This window comes from Muntiacus reevesi, chromosome 3 (assembly GCF_963930625.1).
Source record: "Muntiacus reevesi chromosome 3, mMunRee1.1, whole genome shotgun sequence".
NCBI classification, from domain to species: domain Eukaryota; kingdom Metazoa; phylum Chordata; class Mammalia; order Artiodactyla; family Cervidae; genus Muntiacus; species Muntiacus reevesi.
This window is the reverse complement of record NC_089251.1, coordinates 9,342,179-9,363,993: the sequence shown is the minus strand read 5'-3', so window position 1 is coordinate 9,363,993 and position 21,815 is coordinate 9,342,179. Positions and strand designations below refer to the sequence as shown.

The following is a 21,815-nucleotide window of genomic DNA, read 5'->3' as shown; positions in this document are numbered from 1 at the left end:
CTCTGTCTATGGAATTTTCCAGGCAAGAATACTGGAGTGGGTAGCCAATTCTCTTCTCCAGAGCATCTTCCCGACCCAGGGATCAGACCTGGGTCTCCCTCATTATAAGCATATTCCTTACCGTCTGAACCACCAGACTAGGTGCTGGGCAAAGCACATTACTGACACTTTAAATTATTACTGCAACTGCTTGAGATAGAACCTGTTGTCTCCATTTGCAGAAGTAGAAGCTGAGACTCAGAGAGGTCAAGGAACTCAGCTAAAGTCACACAGCCACTAAGTGACAAAGCCAGGGTTTGAATTCACATCTGTCCTGTACCATAGTCCAAGTTTTTTAAATTAACTTATTTATTTTAATTGGAGGCTAATTACAGTATTGTGGTGGTTTTTGCCATACATTGACATGAATTGGTCATGGGTGTACATGTGTCCCCCGTCCTGAGCCCCCCTCCCACCTGCCTCCACACCCCATCCCTCAGCGTTGTCCCAGTGCACCGGCTTTGAGTGCCCTGTTCCATGCATCGAACTTGAACTGGAGATCTATTTCACATATGGTAATATACATGTTTCAATGCTATTCTCTCAAATCATCCCACCCTCGCCTTCTCCCACAGAGTCCAAAAGCCTGTTCTTTATATCTGTGTCTCTTTTGCTGTCTCGCATATAGGGTCATTGTTACCGTCTTTTTAAATTTCATGCTGCTGTTGCTAAGTCACTTCAGTCGTATCCAACTCTTTGTGACCCCATAGACAGCGGCCCACCAGGCTTCTCTGTCCCGGGGATTCTCCAGGCAAAAAGAGTGGAGTGGGTTGTCATTACCTTCTCCAAAGCATGCATGCATGCTAAGTTGCTTCAGTCGTGTCTGACTCTGTGCGACCCCATGGACAGCAGCCCGCCAGGCTCCTCTGTCCAAGGGATTCTCCAGACAAGATTACAGGAGTGGGTTGCCATTTCCTTCTCCATATATATGCATTAATATACTGTATTGGTGTTTTTCTTTCTGACTTACTTCACTCTGTATAATGGGCTCCAGTTTCATCCACCTCATTAGAACTGATTCAAATGCATTCTTTTTAATAGCTGAGTAATATTCCATTGTGTATATGTACCACAGCTTCCTTATCCATTCGTCTGCTGATGGCATAGTCCATGTTTTAAGCTGCTGTGCTCTCCTGCTTCCTTGGCCTAGAAGAGAAGGTATTTGGTCGCATGAGGTCTAGATGGTCAGCCTAGAGTCCAGCCAGAAGGGGACTTTGAAACGTTGTCCATGGTTAGCAGGGACAGAGAGGGTGGTCTTGAGGAGCTGAACTAGCCTTCAGCAGCAGCTTCTCTTTTCTTCTCTTTTCCTTCCTTCTCTGTCAGCAGATACATCCTCCATAATGAAGTTCTAACTCTCCTGATTCTGTGATAGAGGATCAGTGAACCATGCCTTTTTTTTAATTAAAAACATCTTCATGATATTTTAAAAATAATAAAAACTCATTTCAGAAAATCCAAATCATGTAGAATTATATAAACCAAAGAGTGAAAATGCTACCTTTTCTTCCCCGTAATCCCACGCATTTTATTAACAATTTGGAGATAGCCTGCTTGGGTTGTGTTTCCCTTCTGCAAGAAATCATATTTATTTTTAATTAAATAAGGAATACAAAAGCTTCTTACTTAAAAATATCAAACAGCACAGCCAAAGCTCAAGCACCTTTTGACCTCACTCCTTATTTCTGTTCGTTGCCGTCCTCAGTTTGGTTTTTCGTCCTTTTCCCCTTCATTTGCACATGTAAATAACTGTCAGAAATACAGCTTTATGGCTGTTCTCTCAGTATGACTTACATCACGCAGTGAGCTTTCGCTTTGTCTCTGCCGAAGGATGCACGTGTCATTTAGATCTTTCTATATCAGCGTGTGTGTCTGGCGGGTTCTCACTCCCCCGTGTGTGGTGTGTGTAGGCTGAGCACTCTGCTCAGGCAGCCCCCTCTCACTGCTCAGCTTCAGCTTCCTCCCGGTTTTTCACTAAACAAAGCCTCAGTAGAGGCCTCTTGTTTGGATCACCAGATTTAGCAAATAAGAATACGGGATACCCAGTTAAATGTAAAAACTTTGAAATTTTTTTAAAATTTGAAAAAAATGATTCATTGTTTATCTGAAATTCGCATTTAAGTGGGTGTTCTGTGTTTCCTCTGGCAGCACTCCTCCTTATGCACATTTGCAAGTATTTAAAGGCCCCACTTCTTTGCTTTTAAAGTCTCTTATCTGATTTTCTTAAATTAAAAATTGTGTTACAAAGCATTTCATATATGTACAAAAGTATAGAGAATAAAGGAGCAAATATCCATGTAATCACCATGCAGCTTTTCCAGGTCTTAATGTTTCACCAAGTTTATGTGTTTTTTTTTTTTTAAATAAAAGAAACAAAACATTATTGGTGCCTGTGCATCATTTAGGCCCACGTGTCCTTCCTAAGCCAGAGTAACCACTGAGTTCGGTGTTTATTGTTCCCGTGTATTTGTTTCCACTTTTATACCGATGCTATCATCATATGGAGAGCTTATCCTACTGTACATACTTTCAGCTTGCTTTTTTGCTTAACACTGTTTCTTAGATTTATCCTTGTGGGTACATGTAGCTCTAGTTCAGTGTTTTGAAAGCTGTGTGGATTTTTGTTGCATGAATATACTGTGATGTACTTATTCACCCTTCTCTTGATGAGGATTTGCACTGCTGCCAATAATTTACTACTATAAACGGTATTACAAACAATAATACTTATGTCTTTATGCTAAGAATTTCTTCTCTAGGGAACAATTTAGGAGCGGAATTGCTAGGTCGTTTCCCCCTTACCAAAGTTAGTAACTGTGTTCTCCAAAGGAGCTGTGCCAGCTTTGTTCCCCACTCATTTTGGTCAGATAGTTATTATGGTTTAGTCAGTGATTTACCATGAACGGTATAAAATTGTCATTTTAAATGTGTTCTTAGCCACTTCCCTGGTGGCTCAGTTGGTTAAAGAATCTACCTGCAGTGCAGGAGACTGGGTTTGATGCCTGGGTCAGGAAGATCCTCTAGAGAAGAAAATGGCAACCCACTCCAGTACTCTTGCCTAGGAAATCTCATGGACAGAGGAGCCTGGTAGGCTACAGTCCATGGGGTCGCAAAGAATCAGACATGACTCAGTGACTAAACCACCATCAGAGTGGTTGAACATTTTCTCATGTGGCTTTTACATGTTGTATATTATTTTTCTTTTCTCTTCCTTTTTTTCCTTGTTGATTTGTAGACGTTCTTTATTTATTTTGGATATTGTCAGTTCTGCATTGCTCACAGTATGAGACTTGTCTTTTCACTGTTTTGAGTATCAAAAGTTGTATCAAAGTTTTTAGTTTTAGGATAATAAGTTTCAGTGAAACTATGAGCCATGCCGTGTAGGGCCACCCAAGATGGACAGGTCATGTTGGAGAGTTCTGACAAAATGTGGTCCACTGGAGAAGGGAATGGTAAACCTCTTCAGTATTCTTGCCTTGAGAACCCTGTGAATAGTATGAAAAGGCAGAGATATGACACTGAAAGATAAACTCCCCAGGTCAATAGGTGCCCAATATGCTACTGGAGAAGAATGGAGAAATAACTTCAGAAAGAATGAAGAGACAGAGCCAAAGCAAAAACAATGCCCAGTTGTGGATGTGGCTGGTGATGGAAGTAAAGTCTGATGCTGTAAAGAACAGTATTGCCTAGGAACCTGGAATGTTAGGTCCATGAATCAAGGTAAACTGGAAGTGGTCAAACAGGAGATGGCAAGAGTGAACATAGACATTTTAGGAATCAGTGAACTAAAATGGATGGGAATGGGCGAATTTAACTCAGATGACCATTATATCTACTACTGTGGGCAAGAATCCCTTAAAAGGAATGGAGTAGCCCTCATAGTCAACAAAAGAGTCCAAAATGCAGTACTTGGGTGCAATCTCAAAAATGACAGAATGATCTCTGTTCGTTTCCAAGGCAAACCATTCAATATCACAATAATCCAAGTCTATGCCCTAACCAGTAATGCTGAAAAAGCTGAAGTTGAATGGTTCTATGAAGACCTACAAGACCTACTAGAACTAATACCCAAAAAAGATGTCCTTTTAATCATAGGGGACTAGAATGCAAAAGTAGGAATCAAGAGATACCTGGAGTAACAGATAAAGTTGACCTTGGAGTACAAAATGAAGCATGACAAAGGCTGATAGTTTTGCCAAGAGAACGAACTGGTCATGGCAAACACACTCTTCCAACAACACAAGAAAAACTCTACATGTGGACATCACCAGATGATCAGTACTGAAATCAGATTGATTATATTGTTTGCAGCCAAAGATGGAGAAGCTCTATACAGTCAGCCAAAACAAGACTGGGAGCTGACTGTGGCTCAGATCATGAACTCTTTATTGCAAAATTCAGATTTAAATTGAAGAAAGTAGGGAAAACTACTAGACCATTCAGGTATGACCCCAAATCAAATCCCTTAAGATTATACAGTGGAAGTGACAAATAGATTCAAGGGATTAGATCTGATAGACAGGGTGCCTAAAGAACTATGGATGGAGGTTCATGACATTGTACAGGAGACAGTGATCAAGACCATCCCCAAGAAAAAGAAATGCAAAAAGGCAAAATGGTTGTCTGAGGAGGCCTTACAAATAGCTGAGAAAAGAAGAGAAGCTAAAGGCAAAGGAGAAAAGGAAAGATATACCCATTTGAATGCAGAGTTTCAAAGAATATCAAAGAGATAAGAAAGCCTTTCTCAGTGATCAGTGCAAAGAAATAGAGGAAAACAATAGATTGCGAAAGACTAGAGATCTCTTCAAGAAAATTAGAGATACCAAGGGAACATTTCATGCAAAGATGGGCACAATGAAGAACAGAAATGGTATGGACCTAACAGAGGCAAAGATATTAAGAAGAGGTGGCAAGAATACCCAGAAGAGCTATACAAAAAAGATCTTCATGACCCAGATAACTACGATGATGTGATCACTGAGCTAGACCTAGGCATCCTGGAGTGTGAAGTCAAGTGGGCCTTAGGAAGAAGCATCACTACAAACAAAGCTAGTGGAGGTGATGAAATTCCAGTTGAGCTATTTCAAATTCTAAAAGATGATGCAGTTAAAGTGCTTCACTCAATATGCCAGCAAACTTGGAAAACTCAGCAGTGGCCACAGAACTGGAAAAGGTCAGTTTTCATTCCAATCCCAAAGAACGGCAATGCCAAAGAATGCTCAAACTACTGCACAATTGCACTCATCTCACACGCTAGTAAAGTAATGCTCAAATTCTCCAAGCCAGGCTTCAACAGTATGTAAACTGTGAACTTCCAGATGTTCAAGCTGGATTTGGAAAAGGCAGAGGAACCAGAGATCAAATTGCCAACATCTGCTGAATCATAGGAAAAGCAAGAGAGTTCCAGAAAAAGATCTACTTCTGCTTTAATGACTATGCCAAAGCTTTTGACTGTGTAGATCACAACAAACTGTGGAAAATTCTTCAAGAGATGGGAATACCAGACCACCTTACCTGCCTCCTGAGTAATCTGTATGCAGGTCAGGAAGCAACAGTTAGAACTGGACATGGAGCAACAGACTGGTTCCAAATCAGGAAAGGAGTACGTCAAGGCTGTGTATTGTGACCCTGCTTATTTAACTTATATGCAGAGTGCATCATGTGACATGCTGGGCTGGTTGAAGCACAAGCTGGAATCAAGATTGCTGGGAGAAATATTAATAATCTCAGATATGCAGATGATACCACCCTTATGGCAGAAAGTGAAGAACTAAAGAGCCTCTTGATGAAAGTGAAAGAGAGTGAAAAAGTTGGCTTAAAGCTCAACATTCAGAAAACTAAGATCATGGCATCCAGTCCCATCACTTCATGGGAAACAGATGGGGAAACAGTGGATACAGTGACAGACTTTATTTTCTTGAGCTCCAAAATCACTGTAGATGGTGACTGCAGCCATGAAACTAAAAGACGCTTGCTCCTTAGAAGAAAAGCTATGACCAACCTAGACAGCATATTAGGAAGCAGAGGCATTACTTTGCCAACAAAGATCCATCTAGTCAAAGCTATGGTTTTTCCAGTAGTCATGTATGGATATGAGAGTTGGACTGTGAAGAAAGCTGAGTGCCGAAGAATTGATGCTTTTGAACTGTGGTGTTGGAGAAGGCTCTTGAGAGTACCTTGGACTGCAAGAAGATCCAACCAGTCCATCCTAAAGGAGATCAGTCCTGGGTATTCATTGAAAGGACTGATGCTGAAGCTGAAACTCCAGTACTTTGGCCACCTGATGTGAAGAACTGACTCATTGGAAAAGACTCTGATGCTGGGAAAAGATTGAAGGCAGGAGGAGAAGGGGATGACAGAGGATGAGATGATAGAATGGCATCACCAACTTGATGGACATGCGTTTGAGTAAGCTCCAGGAGTTGGTGATGGACAGGGAAGCCTGGCATGCTGCAGTCCATGGGGTTGCAAAGAGTTGTACATACTTAGCAACTGAACTGAACTGAAGATTCATCAGTCTTTTCTTTTATGGATTTTCTTATACATGTGTTCGTTTCTTTAATAATTCTCTCTATTAAAATTATAAAGATAGCTTACATATTTTTTGAAAAGTTCTAAAGTTTTGCTTTTCACATTTAATCTTTAATCTATCCAGAATTTGATTTTTATGTGAGTCAGAGCTCTGATTAATCTTTTATTCTACAGTGATTGTCACATGTCTGCATGCTGCTGTTGAGTAGTTCGTGCCTCGGCCCCTGGTGTGTCAGCAGCAGCTCTGTCACAGACTGAGTGTTTGTGGCTGAGAGAGGCGCATCCTCCACGTGGGTGCCCACCAGCCACAAGGAGACCCCTGTGCCACTGATAACGCTCTTCAGGGGGCCTGTGGAGGAGGCCCAGGGCTGTGTCCTGGCCTGACCATCTGGGGGCGGCAGAGGCAGAAACAGGACTCCTGTTTTCCAGGGGTGTCTCCGGGGCCCTTTGCTTTCTCCCACCCACCCAGCCTTGGGAACCAGTCCTCTGGGTGTCTGCAGTAACCATGGCAGCCGGTCAGGGGTGGAACAAAGAGGGCCGTTCCGTGCAGCTCCAATGTGCTCCATTCACTCCATGGCATTTTTCAGACGGTGTGTTCTTTTACTTGTTCACTCAGACATCTGGTCAATACCTGATTGTATTCCACCAGCAGGGCCTTGGACTGGGTACTCTGAAAAACACCCAAGGAGTAAAGCAGGATCCTTACTTTAAGGAGCAGAAGTAATCATAAAAAACTAACATTTTTGGAGTATCTGCTACATGTCAGCTCTAAGGCCTTTTTCCAAAATACAGCTTTCTTGAAATATAATTAACCTACCATAAAACCCTCTCCCTTAATAGTGTATAGTTCAGTAGTTTTTTGTATATTCACAGAATTGTGTAATCTTCATTTTCAGGATATTTTCATCACCCCAGAAAGAAATCTCAAACCCATTAGCAGTCACTCCCTATCTCCCCATGCCTCCAGCCCCTGGCAACCATGATTTGCCTTTTCTGAACTTTTCACATAAATGTACAGTATCCTTTCACTTGTGTCATAATGTTACCAAGGTTCATCAGTGTTGTAGCATGTGTCACATCTTCATTCTCTTTTTATGGCCAAGTAATATTCCATGGTATGGATAGATCACATTTTGTTCACCTGTTCATCAGTTGATGGATATTTGGGTTGTTGCCACCTTTTGCCTCCAAAAACTCAAGTACTTTCCTCTGTCTTACAGTTTTTTTTTTTATATTAGAGAAGGTTTGATGCAAGAAGCTGTGAGAAGGGAAGATCCTGGAAAAAGAGAGTATAATCCTGGCTGGTGGGAGCAGGGAGACCCGGCAGTGGGCTCTGTCAGCCAGGTCCCGAGTCATGAAAGGGAACCACGGGGACAAAGCCAGGAGGTCGCCAGGTGCATTCAGGGAAGGTGAACTCGAGGATGGAGAGCTGGGGTGTGAGTGGAGGGACCAGCCCGGAGGCGGAGGGAGCCGTGGCAGGCTCGGGACGGAGCCGTGCATTCATTTATCTGGGTAACAAATATCCGAACTTTTAGCTGAAGATTCCTGGCAGGCTTGAGTCTCCATTCAGGATTCAAAACAATAAGATGATGCAAATCAGATCAGAACCAAAACCCAAGAGTTCCTGGGCTTGTCACCAGAGAAGTCAAAAGGCTCATTTCACTTTATCGTTTTTAGAAAGCATTTTGGTCACACCTCCTGTTAGAGATCCAGAAGGGTGTTGTGTCCACACTGGTCTGAGTAAGGGTTTAAGTGGCTCCCTGGTTGGCCACTGTCTGACCTGGGCAAAGTGTGTGTGTTTCAGCAGTGAATGATCTCACACTTCAAGAGCCCTTTGAACGCAACTCTTATTTCTAGCGTCTGCCAGATATTTCCTTTGGAATGTCTGCAGAATTTCCTGGCCCTTTGACTGCTTTCTGTCTGCCAAGCACATCTTTGAATTGTGGGTGGGCTCTCTTAAAACACCAGGGTGTGAACGGGTTGACGAAACCCATGGTTAGCAGTCTTTCAATAGCTTCTCTTTGGGCAAGAGTACTTGATCCTGACATTGAAGGACCTCTGACAGTTTTAAGGATTTACTGCCAGCCCCTCTCCAGTCAGCTTAGTTGGGGAGCTGATTTACAAAGTGTTTCTTAGGTTTAAATCCAGCAGATCGTTATTTCTCATTCCATCAAATGAAGTCTTTTAAATTGTTGTTTTTCTTTTTTTAATATTAAAATTTTTTGTTTTTCTTATTATGAAAATCATAAAAAGTTAAAAGGTACAAACTTCTAGTTATAAAATAAATAAGTGATGAGATGCCGTGAACAGCACGGCAACCGTAGTTATATTTACTTGTGACTGTGTCACATATTTGAAACTTGCTCAGTGAGGGTAGGTCTTAGAAGACCTCATCACACACACACAATTCTCTAAGTACGTATCATGACAGATGTTAACTAGACTTACTGTGATCACTTCACAGTGTATAGAATATTGAATCATATGCTGTATAACTGAAACTAATGTTATGCTGTATGTCAGTTACACCTCAATAAAAATAAATTTAAAGCAATAACATTAAAGAATACCCATAATGTCAACCGTGCAGAACCAAACAGTAGTTTAATACGTTGCTTTGATTTGTTTAGATCCTTTCCTATATAGCTAACTTTTAAAAACAAAATATAAGATTGTATTTTTAAAAAATTCATTGGAGTATGGTGGATTTACTGTGTTGTGTTAGTTTCAGATGCACAGAAAGTGAAACATTTATATATATATATGAGAAAAGGTGTTAGTTGCTCAGTTGTGTCCGACTCTTTCTGAGCCCATGGATTACAGTCCACCTGGCTCCTCTGTCCATGGAATTCTCCAGACAAAAATACTAGAGTGGGTAGTCATTCCTTTTCCAGGGTATCTTCCCTGCCCGATGATCGAACCCATGTCTATCATGTCTTCTGCATTCGTAGGTGGTTACTTTATTGTCTTTAGCCACCAGGGAAGCCCGTATATGTATACATGTGTGTGTGTGTGGGTATCCATTCTTTTTCAGATTCTTTTCCCACATAGGTTATTGCAGAATATTGAGCAGAGTTCCCTGTGCTATAGTAGGTCCTTGTTAGTTGTCTGTTTTATATATACTAGTTTGTATATGTTAATCCCAGTCTCCTAATTTATCACTTTTGCCACTTTTCCCCTTTTGTTGGTTTGATTTGGTGACCTGTGAGTCTGTTTTGTAAATAAGTTCATTTGTATCTTTTTTTTTTTATTTGATCCCAAGATTGTACTTTAGAAACCATTGTGTAACTTACTGTTTCCCTTCCACTTTCCTTGTCAGGAGATGTGGGTCCTCAGCATTGTTTGAAATGCTGCAGAGTCCTGCATTACAAGGACATCCTTTGGTCATTAGAAGCATGTCACTCGCTCCCCTCGTTTGCCTCTACACTGTCGAGCCTCCTGCCTCCTACCAGTCCCCTCCTACCAGGCTTTGGCCCCAGAGCCCTCCCTTTGCCCCTGTGGCCCACCCGTCAGCCTCATCTTCCCCTCGCTGCACACAGCTCTGCGTCCAGGTCTCACGACAGCATCTTCCCATCTCAGGAGTCAGCACTGAGGCCCCTCCTTAGAGAGGCCCTCCCTGGTCGCCTGGCCCCTGCCTGCCCTCCCTCAGTCACTGTCCCCCTTACTCTCCTTTAGATAAGACTCTTATGACTCCTAAAGTCGTCTTACATATTTGTTTGTCTACCGGTTTGTTATGCATCTTCCCCCATCTGGAATGTCCCCTGTGGGGTCAGGGACCAAGTCCATCTTGTCCAGCCCTCTGTTCTCTGCACCTCGTCCACATCAGGTGCCCAGAAGCTCAGTGTGAAGGGACAAGTGATGATCCACTCTTGTGCACAAAGCTGATGGTCCCCTGAGACTCTGTGCTCAGAAGTGAAGTTCCTTGGTCACGGGACATATATAGCTTTAAGGCTTTTAATAGGCAGCACCAAGTTAATGGAATTTAATGCTCATTTCAGGAGTAACTGGTGTGTACATGTCCCCCTTGTGTGGATTGTCTCATGTGCTTTCTAGTACGAAGATCCCTGCTCCCCCGCTTAATATATTATGGACATAATTCTATACATATGCATACTTTGTCCTTTCTGAGAACTGAATGCGTGTCCTTCAGTTCTGCATTGGTTCTGCACAGTTGACATTATGGGTATTTTTAAATGTTATTGCTTTAAATTTATTTTTATTGAGGTATAACTGACAGGCAGCATTATGTTAGTTTCAGTTATATGTGTCCTATGTATGTCTATTACATAGACATACCATAATTTATTTAGCCACAATGCTTCGGTTCCTCAATTTCCTCATCTATAAAATCAGCTAGTAACCGATTACTACAGTAACTCATATAGGGCTGTTGTGTTAACTGAGGTAACTTACACTAATGACGAGAATAAAATACTTGGGGCCGGTCCCGGCACCTAGAACGCACACAGTGAACGTGCGTTGTTGTTGGGATCCTCGCAGAGTTTAGAACGCAGTGAATAGAATGGAGAGTTGGTTCGCCTGTGATGAGGGTGCAGTCTCTCGCACAAGTCCCTGCATCTCTTCTCCGAGTGAGTGAGCCCCAGTGTGGGCTCTTCCTGAGGCCTGCTGGCCGGGGTGCACCCTGATCCCCACGTGCCCACATCCTCCACCCTCCCCAGGTGTGGGCGAGCTCAAGTGTTCCCGTGTCCTGCGAGTTGAAGAGCAGCGTTAGAACGCTGGGCCCTGTGTGAATGCACAGGACCTCTTAAAGCGTTCCAGTTAGTCTGTTTCCTTCTCTTTTCCTGTCATCACAGCAAAGCTCTCCAAACCCACGAGCTTCCAGAACTGTTCCCGAGCGCTGCCTTCTCTGCAGCATTCAGGGGTGCCCCGTGGCATCCTCTCTGCAGCATTCAGGAATGCCCTTTCTCTGTGGCACTGTTTTTAAGTGGCCTGGGTGGTTCTTTGTGTTTGGGTCAGAGAGGCCTGCCCATGGCTTGTTAGCTGTCCCCAAGACAGGGCCCAGAGGTGCCCTGGTGCTGACTCGGAAGGTGGACCATCCTTCCCTGGGCTGTGTGGGGGTGCTCTGCTTACTGGGTGCTGAGGGGGCAGAGTCAGAGGGCACAGAGCCCCACCTCTGCTCTGACCACAGAGTGACTTCGAGTGAGTTTATGGAAGTTCACCAAGCCTCATTTTCTCATCTGTACACTGAGGGGGAAGTAGTAGCCCTTGCATCGGGTGGTTGGGAGGATTCAGTGAGACTGCACAGAAGCTGCCTGGACCAGAGCCCCGACAGCAGTGAGTACTCGGCCGGGATCCCCGCCCCTCTGCCTGTCCTCAAACCAGGAGGCTTTCCTGCAGTTACGCTCAAGGGTTCCTTCCCGCACCCTGTGGGCTCTCTGGGCTTCCTGGACACACGTTTCCTTCTGGGACTGCCTTGCGGTCGTGCAGAATGTGACCTCTGAGCTGGAGCCCGAGAAGGAAGGAAGTCAGGGGCCTGGGCTGCACGAGCCAGAGGCTGAGCCTGGACCAGGCAGGCAGCTGTACAAGGCCCGGTGTGGTTCTGCCAGGCTCGGGGGCCGCGGCTCCTCCACGTGCTCCTGTCCCTGGGTGGACTCGGCAGCGGAGAAGGCACGTGCAGCTTTGGTTGTTGTCACAGTCTGGGACTCGCTAAGGAGATGACTGGAGCCGGGTCATGCTGTACTGCAGGAACATCCCTGTGGTCCTCATAGTAACGGTTTCTCTCCAGGGAGTATCTCCCCCGTCCTGTCTTCCATGAGACATCTCCCCAGCTCTTCTGAGTTTTTAAAATTAAAACTCACTTTTCTTTTTTTAATAAAGGATCCCCACACAGTTAAATCAGAGAATACTAAGAGACTTTTAAGAAAGCATAGCCACCCCGGCCCTGTCTCTGCCTGCTCTCCCTGTTTCATTCCCCACAGGCAGTTATTTTCAGCTCTTTTAGATTTTTTCACTTCTGGTACTTCATCTCCATATTTCTAAATAATGTGATTGTACTGTTCATTTCTTGACCTCCTATCCTGCACATGTAGTTTTCTCATGTTCTCTGTCCATCAGGCAGTATCACAGTTTTGGTACATTAGTGGGCAGTGCTTATTCACCATAATGAGGCAGTCATTGAGTACCACTGGATCAAGTGATGCACCAGGACTGGAGGTTCTTTCTTGTAACTTTTTCCTTTTCGTGGAATTAGTTCTTGACTTGTCTCTTTCATTTGCTTACTTGTCTAGATGCCTACTGATTTTTACGTGAGAATTTAAAGTTTTTCTTTAAAGTTTTCAAGTTAGTTACTAAGTTATGTTTTCTCGCAGAGCTTCACACCTGTAAATGCTTGGCATGTCTGTCACGTGCCCGTCCGCACCCCTTCTCAGGGTGCAGTGCACATTGCCTCCTCCCCCAGAGACAGCCTGCACCACTCTTCTTTCCACGACCTTCTCTCCTTTTCCGAAGTCCAAGCCGTCCCCCGGCTCTCTTGTGTGGCGGCCTGTTCCTGGAGCTCTAGGTTCCTCTGTATCGATTCAGTCCGCAGTCGTGCTGGCGCATCTTCCTCTAGGCTCCCTAGAAAAGGCAGCGGGAGATGAAATTTGTAAGTCCTTGAACATCTGCAAACATCATCTTCTACCTTCATGCTTACTTGACGCTGGTTGAGGTAGCAAATTCCAGAAATCCTCAGAATTTTGAAGAGGTCGTTCGCGCCTTAGTTTTCAGTGTTGCTGATGAGACGTCGGGTGCACTCTGATTCCGTTCCTCTGTACGTGACCTGTTACTTCTCTCTGGAAGTTTTAAGGGCGGTTTTTTCATCCCGAAATTGATGGGATTCTCCATGGCAATGCTTTGGGGTGGGACTTTTTTATTCACTGTGCTAGAACTCTCAGGACCTCTTTACTGTGGAGGCTTGCTCATCTTTTCTTCTGTTTTTTATTTCCCTTTCTGGAAATTTCATTGTTGGATACTATATTGATTCTTCAGTTTTCTTAGTTTTTTTTTTTCCCATCTCTAGTTTCTCTCTTCACCTTTGTATTTTATTTTCTGGGAGATTTCCTCAATTTTCTCCTCCAGTGTTTTTTTTTTTTTTAATTTTTAATTTTAGCTATAAGTTTTATGTCTAAACTCCTTGTGTTGTCTTAAATTTTTCCTTTTAAGACATTTTCCACAATATTCTATTCTTGTTTAAAAAAAAAGGAAAAGTGTTAGTCGATCAGCTGTGTCCAACTCTTTGCGGCCCCATGGACTGTCCATGAAATTCTTCAGGAGTGGATAAGCCATTCATTCCCTTCTCCAGGGGATCTTCCTGACTCAGGGGTCGAACCCGCGTCTCTTGCATTGCAGGCAGATTGTTTCCTGTCTGAGCCACCAAGGAAACCCAGTTCTTGCTTGGTGACTACAATATCTTCACTTATCCCTCTGAAGATATTTATTACAGGTTTGATTGTTTATTCTTTAACTTTTGTTGTTTCCTCTTGTTTTCTGTGCTATTTTTAGGTCCCCTTTCTTCTAATAATTTGGACCCTGTCGGCATATTTGAGACCCTGGTAATTCTTTGTTGTCAGTTCAGAACTGAGCCCTAGCTCCTGGGGTCGGAGCCCTGTGGGAGGGGTAGGGCTCGTGTGCCCGGGAGCTGGCTCTTATAACCGTAACCAGAGACCTCAGAGCCTGTGGGTGCTGGTCTTCTCTCTGGCACTCTTTAATTTCTCCAGAGATGCATCCTTCAATTTGCAGCATTTAAGGGGTACACCTGGCTCCCAAGGGGCCAGAAGCAGGAAGGAGGGTGGGCCTGGAGGGGGCCGGGGAGGGCCCACCGTTCATCACTGTTCCACTCAATGTGCAGACTTATTACCCTCTGCTCTGACTCTGGAGTTTTATTTCCTCCTTCACATCCTTCCCCACCGAGCTGGTGTCCTGGAGCCCTGAGCCCATTTCTGCAGAAAATACTTCTGAAGCAGAGTGGGGATCTAGGAATCTAACAGCTTTGTTCTGCCTGTCTCCAGTTCTAAACTCGCGTCCCACCTACCTCCAGGCCCTCCACCCTCATCGCAGTGGTGTCGGGCCCTGGGATGTCAGCCCCCCCTCCTCTACTGCACCCTGGACCTTCCACTTTCCATGTCTCCACACATCTGATGGCATCTGCCTCCTGCTGTCCTCCTCTCTTTCCCTTTATTTTAGTGGCTCCCTGCTGTCTCCACTTGATTATCATTTTAGAAGAATATTGGTGGGGAAGAGAGGTAAACCCAGGTGTCCTATCTGTCACTGCCCCCCTCTTCCTCTGCAGAGGCAGCTCCTGTACTGGGAAGATGGGGAAAGGAGATGGAGGGTATGAGCGTGTGAGTGTGTGAAAGGGGTGTGTGTGTGTGCACGCGCATGTGAACCCCTATGACAGACAGGCCCGGGGCACTGCAGCTGGCAGCAGCATTGGGCATCCTCTCGTCATTTTGGGAACACAACAGGTACAGATAAAACCAAAAGAATAAGTGGCCTCACTGTTGAAATGGGGGTTTGACCTCCGAGTGGTGATTTTGAAGGGGACACATACACTCAGCTCAAGGGATTAAGTCCTGGAAATTTCATTTTTAAAGTTTGTATTACCTTACTCCAGTAGCTAGCAGGGTTACTTGGTTTTTCACGGTTTGCTGCAGATCTATGGACTCATTCATCCGTTCACTCCTTCAGCCAGTTGCGGTTGAGCCCATATGTATCAGGCAGGATGCTGAGTACAGGGGGTAAATGGCCACCGGACATTGTCCTTGTCTTGGCAAAGCTTTTGTCAGTGGCGGGGCAGTAGAGCAGATAAAGGTCAATCACACAAGTACATAATCTGTGTTGAAGACCAGGTGTAGTCCCAGAGATGGGGAAGGAACCCCAGGAACCAGAGGCTGGAGCTGAGCCCCCATGTGACAATGCAGGGCTTTCGAATTCTGATGTAGTATGATATCGCTTTAAAAGCGTGTTTCACGTCGTCACATTTGCGTAAACCTGTCAGTTGGCGCTGGCTTCATGGGGTCCCGGGTGAGCACTGAGGCAGGTCTCATGCATTATTCCCTCTGTCCCCACAGTGCCCCCGAGAGAGGGGGCTTGCTGAAGCCTGGGGTGTCAGGTTGGGGTCTGCTGTACCTAGAACCTTCTTCCTCCACACCTAGCCTGCCTCCCTGCCCCCACTCTCCCATCCTGGGACTCGGGACAGAGTTTAGGTGTGAACCTCTGCAGGGCACCCATGTAGCTACTGACCACATACTTACCCCGTATGCTCAGTCACTTCAGTCGTGTCTGACTCCTTGTGACCCCATGGACTGTAGCCCGCCAGGCTCCTCTGTCCATGAGATTCTCCAGGCAAGAACACTGGAGTGGGGTGCCGTTTCCTTCTCCAACTTACCTCATAGCTGGTCCAACTTGCCATGGGGAGAGTTTAGGTTGGGAAACCCCTTTACCTGCCTGGGTCCTTCTCCTGCTCCAGGGAAGGCAAGCTGTGAAGGCCCAGCCTTGTTCCTCCAGGGCCACTTCCCTAGTCCTGCTGCTGAGCCAGCTCTGGGCTCCCCACGCCCCAAGCAGCCTTGGCGGTGGATCCAGCCCAGCCTGTGGACCCCTGGCTGCAGGCACCTCTGTGCTGTGCACACCCACACCCACCCATGCACACGCATGTGCGCATGCACACCCCCACACACGGTTCTCTCCCTCCTCCTCTCTCCCCCTCTCACCTCCCTCCTCACCTCCCCTTGACTGGGGTTGGAGGGCAGCACACATATTCACTTCACTGCACATGAGTTGTGGCTCAGGGCAGAGCTGGGCCATGGTGGGCCTTGTTGAACGGGCCTCAGGAGCAGGTTGGAGGCCTGTTAACTGCAGGGACAGAGGGAGAGAAGGGGGCCCCTGAGGAAGGAGCAGGCCTGCTCCTGCTTCCCTCTCCCCTCTTTGCATTCCTGCACCGGCCTCTTCATCATACCAGGGTGTCTTCTCATTCAGGAAAGGGAAGATTCTAGCAGTGGGACAAGAGGAGGGAATCCTCATTTTCAGACCCTGGAAATGATGGCCTTGAATGAAGGAGCACACCACCCCACGGTGGAATTTCCAGTAGCCAGGAAAACCCTCCTGAACCCCCAGGCTTTTCCATGGAAGGCCGGACGCAGCTCTCTCTCTTCTGAGGTACCGCAGCCTTTGCGTGTTCTGCAGACTCTCTGTTTTTTTTTTTTTTTTTAATTTATCAAAAATAATGGAGTTATTATAGAGAAACCACATAGGCTCCCTTCTTTCTTTGTTCCTTTGGCATCTTGTCACATTTTAATGGCTCCGAAATTGCCATGCATCTGAGAAATAGGTTTGTGCAATTTGACATGATATTTCTTTTTTTCCTAAAGGAGTGTGCTTTAAATCCACAGGTGATTCCCAAATGGCTACATCTTTGAACTGAGGAAATAAAAGCACAGTTTGGGAAACAAAAATCTTTCAAACGTGGAACCCATGGGAGAAAAGATCCTTGGTAGTAGAAGTTGGGGCCACTGCCTCAAATCTCAGGTTTTCCGAGGAACTTTATGTATGACCATTATGGGGGCAAGTTCGGACAAGGCCTGGTCTGTTCTGCCGTGTTCTTTCTGTGGGAGTGACATACTTGAACCAGACTGTCCCTGAGATTGTCACCATACCATTCCTCCTTCAGCTTTCAGGTCAAACATCTTTGCATATTCAGCATAAGGACCCTTCTTTTCGCTTTATGGCATTTATGAACTTAACAATTGTTTGGTGTGAAAGCAAGCTCTTTTCTTTTGCCAGTTGGCCTTTGGTCTTTTCAGGGGCTCTCTTGGAGAACGTGACTGTGGGGGCTCTGGGACCCTCCTGGTGGAGTCGGCCCCCACACTCCCGGCTTTGCACGTGACAGTCCGAGCCGTGTGGGCCTGTTGTGCAGTGTGGACACGGGACGGGGCAGAATCAGGCCAGTTTTGTGTAAAGAACAGAGGCGTTTTCAGCAGTTTGTGAGGACGGCCTGGAGCTTGTCAGATCAAGGAAGGCTTCCACAGTCTTCCCCGGTGACTCAGCTGGTAAAGAATCTGCCTACCCATACAGGAGATGCGAGAGATGTGGGTTCGATCCCTGGGTCAGGATAATATCCTGGAGAAGGAAACAGCAACCCACTCCAGGATTCTTGCTTGGAAAATTCCATGGACAGAGGAGCCTGGCTGGCTACAGTCCATGTGGTCGCAAAGAGTGGGACACAAATGAGCACACATGCCTCCCACAGTCTAAGCCTCAGAAGGAGGAGCAGGGAGACCCCAGAGTGCACCGCAGGGGGCCGGCTGCAGAGGGCGCTGCTCCCCAAAGAGGAGCTGCTCCCAGGTCTTCCCAGAGTCCCGACGGGGTGCAGCCAGGGTGTGGGAAGTCGATTACCCCTCTGACCTGTTAGGTGCTGAGGGAAGAAGCAGCACAGAGCCTGATCGTTCCCTAATGAGCATGGTGGAGAGAATGGGGAGAGCGTGTCCCGGCCAGCCGCCTTCTCCTCTTCTCCCGTCTCCTTGTGAACTCTTCCCACTGATGGCCCCAGTCCCACGGCCCAGGGCCCAGGTCCTGTAAGACTCACATCAAGGCTGGCTTCATCCTTGAACGCTTCTTGAAAGTGGAAGTGACAAGTGTTAGTTGCTCAGTCATGTCCGACTCTTTGTGATCCCAGGGACTATAGCCCGCCAGGCTCCTATGTCTATGGAATTCTCCAGGCAAGAATACGGGAATGGGTTGTCATTCCCTTTTCCAGAGGACTTCCCATCCCAGGGATCGAACCCAGGTCTCCTGCATCGCAGGCACATTCTTTACCATCTGAGCCACCAGGGAAGCCCTTAGAGGGAAATTTCTACAGCCATGTACAAGAACATGGCTCCTCAGTGAGACTAGAAACAAGAGGCTGAGTCTTTTTTTATTTTCCTATCACGCTGGTTTTCAGCCTTGAATTCCACTCACAGAACTTGTGCTGAAAGGAAACGGGGCTGGGCGAACCTCTCTGACCCCCTGCCCGCCCCCCACGCCCAGTGACAGCAGCCCCTGGCCAGCCCAGTCAGTGCCGGGGCGGGAAGCCGCCCAGGCTCCTGGCAGGCGGCGCCCCCCTCAGCTGGCATTTCACACCCCACTGGACTTCCCTCTGCACCCTGGACCGTCCCCGGAGTGACCGGTAATGAGCACCTTCATATGCTGACTTCTCCAGTCCCTTCTTGGTCCATGACAAACAAAGAGTTCCTCTTTTCTCATTAGAACCACTTTTGTCAGGCTGTCTTTAATCAGTGACTTCCCCAGGGACAATATTTTTAGAAGTTGTATTTTTCACACTCTCCCTGGGCCCCTCTTGGAAAAATCTCTTCCCAGGGCCTGGTGAAGTGGATTAATGAGATGCCGTGCGAGCCCGGCCCAGAGTTAATTGGCGCAGGTATGGAAGCTCCTCACACCCGCCCTCCGTGGCCCCTGCCTCACCTGCGTCCTCTTCTCCATCTCTTTGCTGCAGGTCGCACAGACAGCAGATGGTGTGGACGCTGACCTCTGGAAAGACGGCTTATTTAAATCCAAGGTTACCCGATACCTGTGCTTCACGAGATCCTTTTCCAAAGAAAATGTAAGTCTAGTAGTGGCTTTCCGTTTGCTAAGTGAGGACAAGTCATTTCCATTCGTGTTTGAAATTCTGCTCACTTTTTTGGTGGTGGTTTATTTTCATCGCTGTGTTAATTTATCTGTGGTTTTAAGTAAACAGGGTAGGATCAGCAACCACTGCTGGGTTTCATTTATTAACAGTATTATTAACCACATACCCAAGTGTGTAGTGAATTCCATTAAAACCTGTTTTCCAGAGGAAACCCAGAGATTTTTCTCACAGTTCTCATCCTGCCTGCCTTTCATCTGAGTAACAAATTGCAGGGTAGTATGATGTGAGCATCTTCCTGGGGAGCTAGCTTTAAAGCTGGTCAGCAGAGGGGAGCAGAGCCAGAAGATGTCCCATGGTCACCCCTCCCCAAGACGTGGCCGCGTTGACTTTCTCCCCAGGTCTCTCTGCCACGTGATATTTCATTGTTTCGGCGAGTAGGTATCCACCACACATGCAGATTACTTTTACTGTGTTGTTTTGAATACTTAAGCCCATAAATTAGGATATTTTAAAGGTACCTACTAAAGATGTTCTAATAGGTGGTTTAGAAAAAAGAGAAGTGACTCTTGTGAGTATCCTTTCCTTGTGAGGCCTGTCCTGGGCACTCTGCAAATATGCTGCCTCCATCCTCAGGCTCTTAAAGTAATAGCTCCTGAGATCAGGGAGTTTGTGTGCTTGTCTAAGGACACCTGTCTTCCCTTATCCTAATAGGGAGCAGTCAGATTTTCATTTTTAGGGGTGCCATTTTATTTTGGGCCTAAATGCAAAAAAAAAAAAAAATCAGATGGGAAATATTTTTATTATTTTTATAAATCTTATGGCAACAGTAAAATAAGTTCATGAGCGATAAAGAAAAAATAGGGTCAGACATCCCCAGTCAGAAGTCTGGAAGGGGAAAGGTCACCATCTTTCTCTCCGTCACAAGCCCCACAGCCCCGTGGTCCTGTCACAGTCCTCGTGCCTCCCTGCAGCATTTTCTGGCTGTGGACCGTCGCATGGATCTGTGACCCACACTCTTGTCCAGCAGCCGTTCCCATTTGTTGATAAGTGTGTGTTAGGAAGATGATTTCTAACATACTCAGGGAGGACTTGTGGCTCTCATTTTTTCCCACTCATGATGAGAGTAATAAATGCTCGCTGTAAACGACAGAGCTCCTGATGGAGGAGGGAAGTTCCTGGCAGCTGGGCCTGTGTCTGAGCAGGACCTTCAGGTCACAGAGCAGTGAGGAGACCCCAGGGGCAGGTCTGAGGTTGGGTCACGGTGCAGTGAGGAGACCCCAGGGGCAGGTCTGAAGGCCAGGTTACCTTTCCAGATGTCAGGCCTGTGATGTTCAGGCAGTGCCCCTGGCTCCATCCCTCCATCCTGCGTCCATAAACACCTATGGTGCTCTCTTGTCCCTTTTGTTCCTGGAGGTTACCTATACTCTTTGAAACTCTGCATATTCTTAGCTTTTGTCACCTCTCTCCTGCCTCTGGCTACCCCTTTCTGTAGGAAGTCCGCGTGTTCACTGCCGCGCGGGGCTGCATGACCGACTCCTGAGGCTTGAGCATCTCGTGTTCACATCCATACTCTGCCCAGTGGTTTCACATGTTCACTCCTGATCGCCACTCAGCCTCGGCACCTCCTGCTGAAGAGGAGACCGCGGCTGCAGAGGCCAGCCACGATCTCATTGGCTGTTTTTGATTTCTGTTTTTGTTGCATTTCCTTAAAGGCTATGGGTTGTTGGTACTCTCAGCCAGAAGAGCCCCTGATCCCTTGGAGTAGGGACAATAGCACGTTAAAAAATGAAGTCACGTAAAAAAATGAAGTCATTGTTAATTTTAGTGTCATGGGTAAGTGGACGGTAGAAAATACATCGATCTAATCATTTGTCAAACATTCAGGAGGTGTGTGTTGAGTGTCTGCTTTGTATCTCTTACTCTATGAGGGCCAGGCGGGCATGGTGAGGTGTGTGTGGGAGAGGGTGTAAGACCAGGACAAGGGCAGTGGGTGAATCCTCTGCCCCCCTTTTGAAGCAGTAAGGAAATTAGGTGCATTTTATTTTCAGAAAAAGAATGAATGGGTCCTGTGGTGAGACACGGAGGGAAGGCAGTTCAAAGGGGCGGCAGGGGCCCCCTTGCCAGCCCAAGAGTAAAGCAGGAATGAGCCATATTTTAATCTGTTACAGCCAGTCTGTCCCAGCCCCACTGTCAGAGCCAAGACTTTGCCTGGCATAATTTTTTACAACTGCAAAGGAGGGATGTAGAATCTCAAGACTGGACAGGTTCTTAATTAGGCGACTTGAGACTCCCTGTGTAGGAGTTTGGGGAGACTCCTCTGGAACCTGAACTCCTTTCCCCCAATAATGCTGTTAACACAGAAACCTGGCTTTGGAGTGACATTGCTTCCTGGGGAAGGATCGAGATTAATTGCACTTTTCATGCCCTGTACTTTCTGCATTACCTGTAATAATAATGTACATAGATTAGGTAGGGAGGATATTAAACAGAAGGATTTATGAACATTTGAATATTAAGTTGGTTATCTGTGGCTACCTTAAATGCAAGGTTGTCAAAAATAATTACAGTATACTAGCAAATACTGGCTACCAGAGACAATATAAATACCCTGAGTCAGTGCATATTG

At 46.1% G+C, this 21,815-nt stretch overlaps 1 protein-coding gene across 5 annotated transcripts in view; it reads left to right on the top strand.

The window, feature by feature from the left end:
* Positions 1 to 21,815, top strand: part of MVB12B (multivesicular body subunit 12B) — a 186,454-nt gene that overhangs the window by 40,872 nt on the left and 123,767 nt on the right. For all 5 annotated transcript variants that reach the window (XM_065928437.1, XM_065928436.1, XM_065928439.1 and 2 more), the window contains exon 3: positions 19,055 to 19,162. In XM_065928437.1, the coding sequence (XP_065784509.1) occupies positions 19,055 to 19,162 (108 nt within the window). The remainder of the gene's footprint in view (positions 1 to 19,054; positions 19,163 to 21,815) is intronic.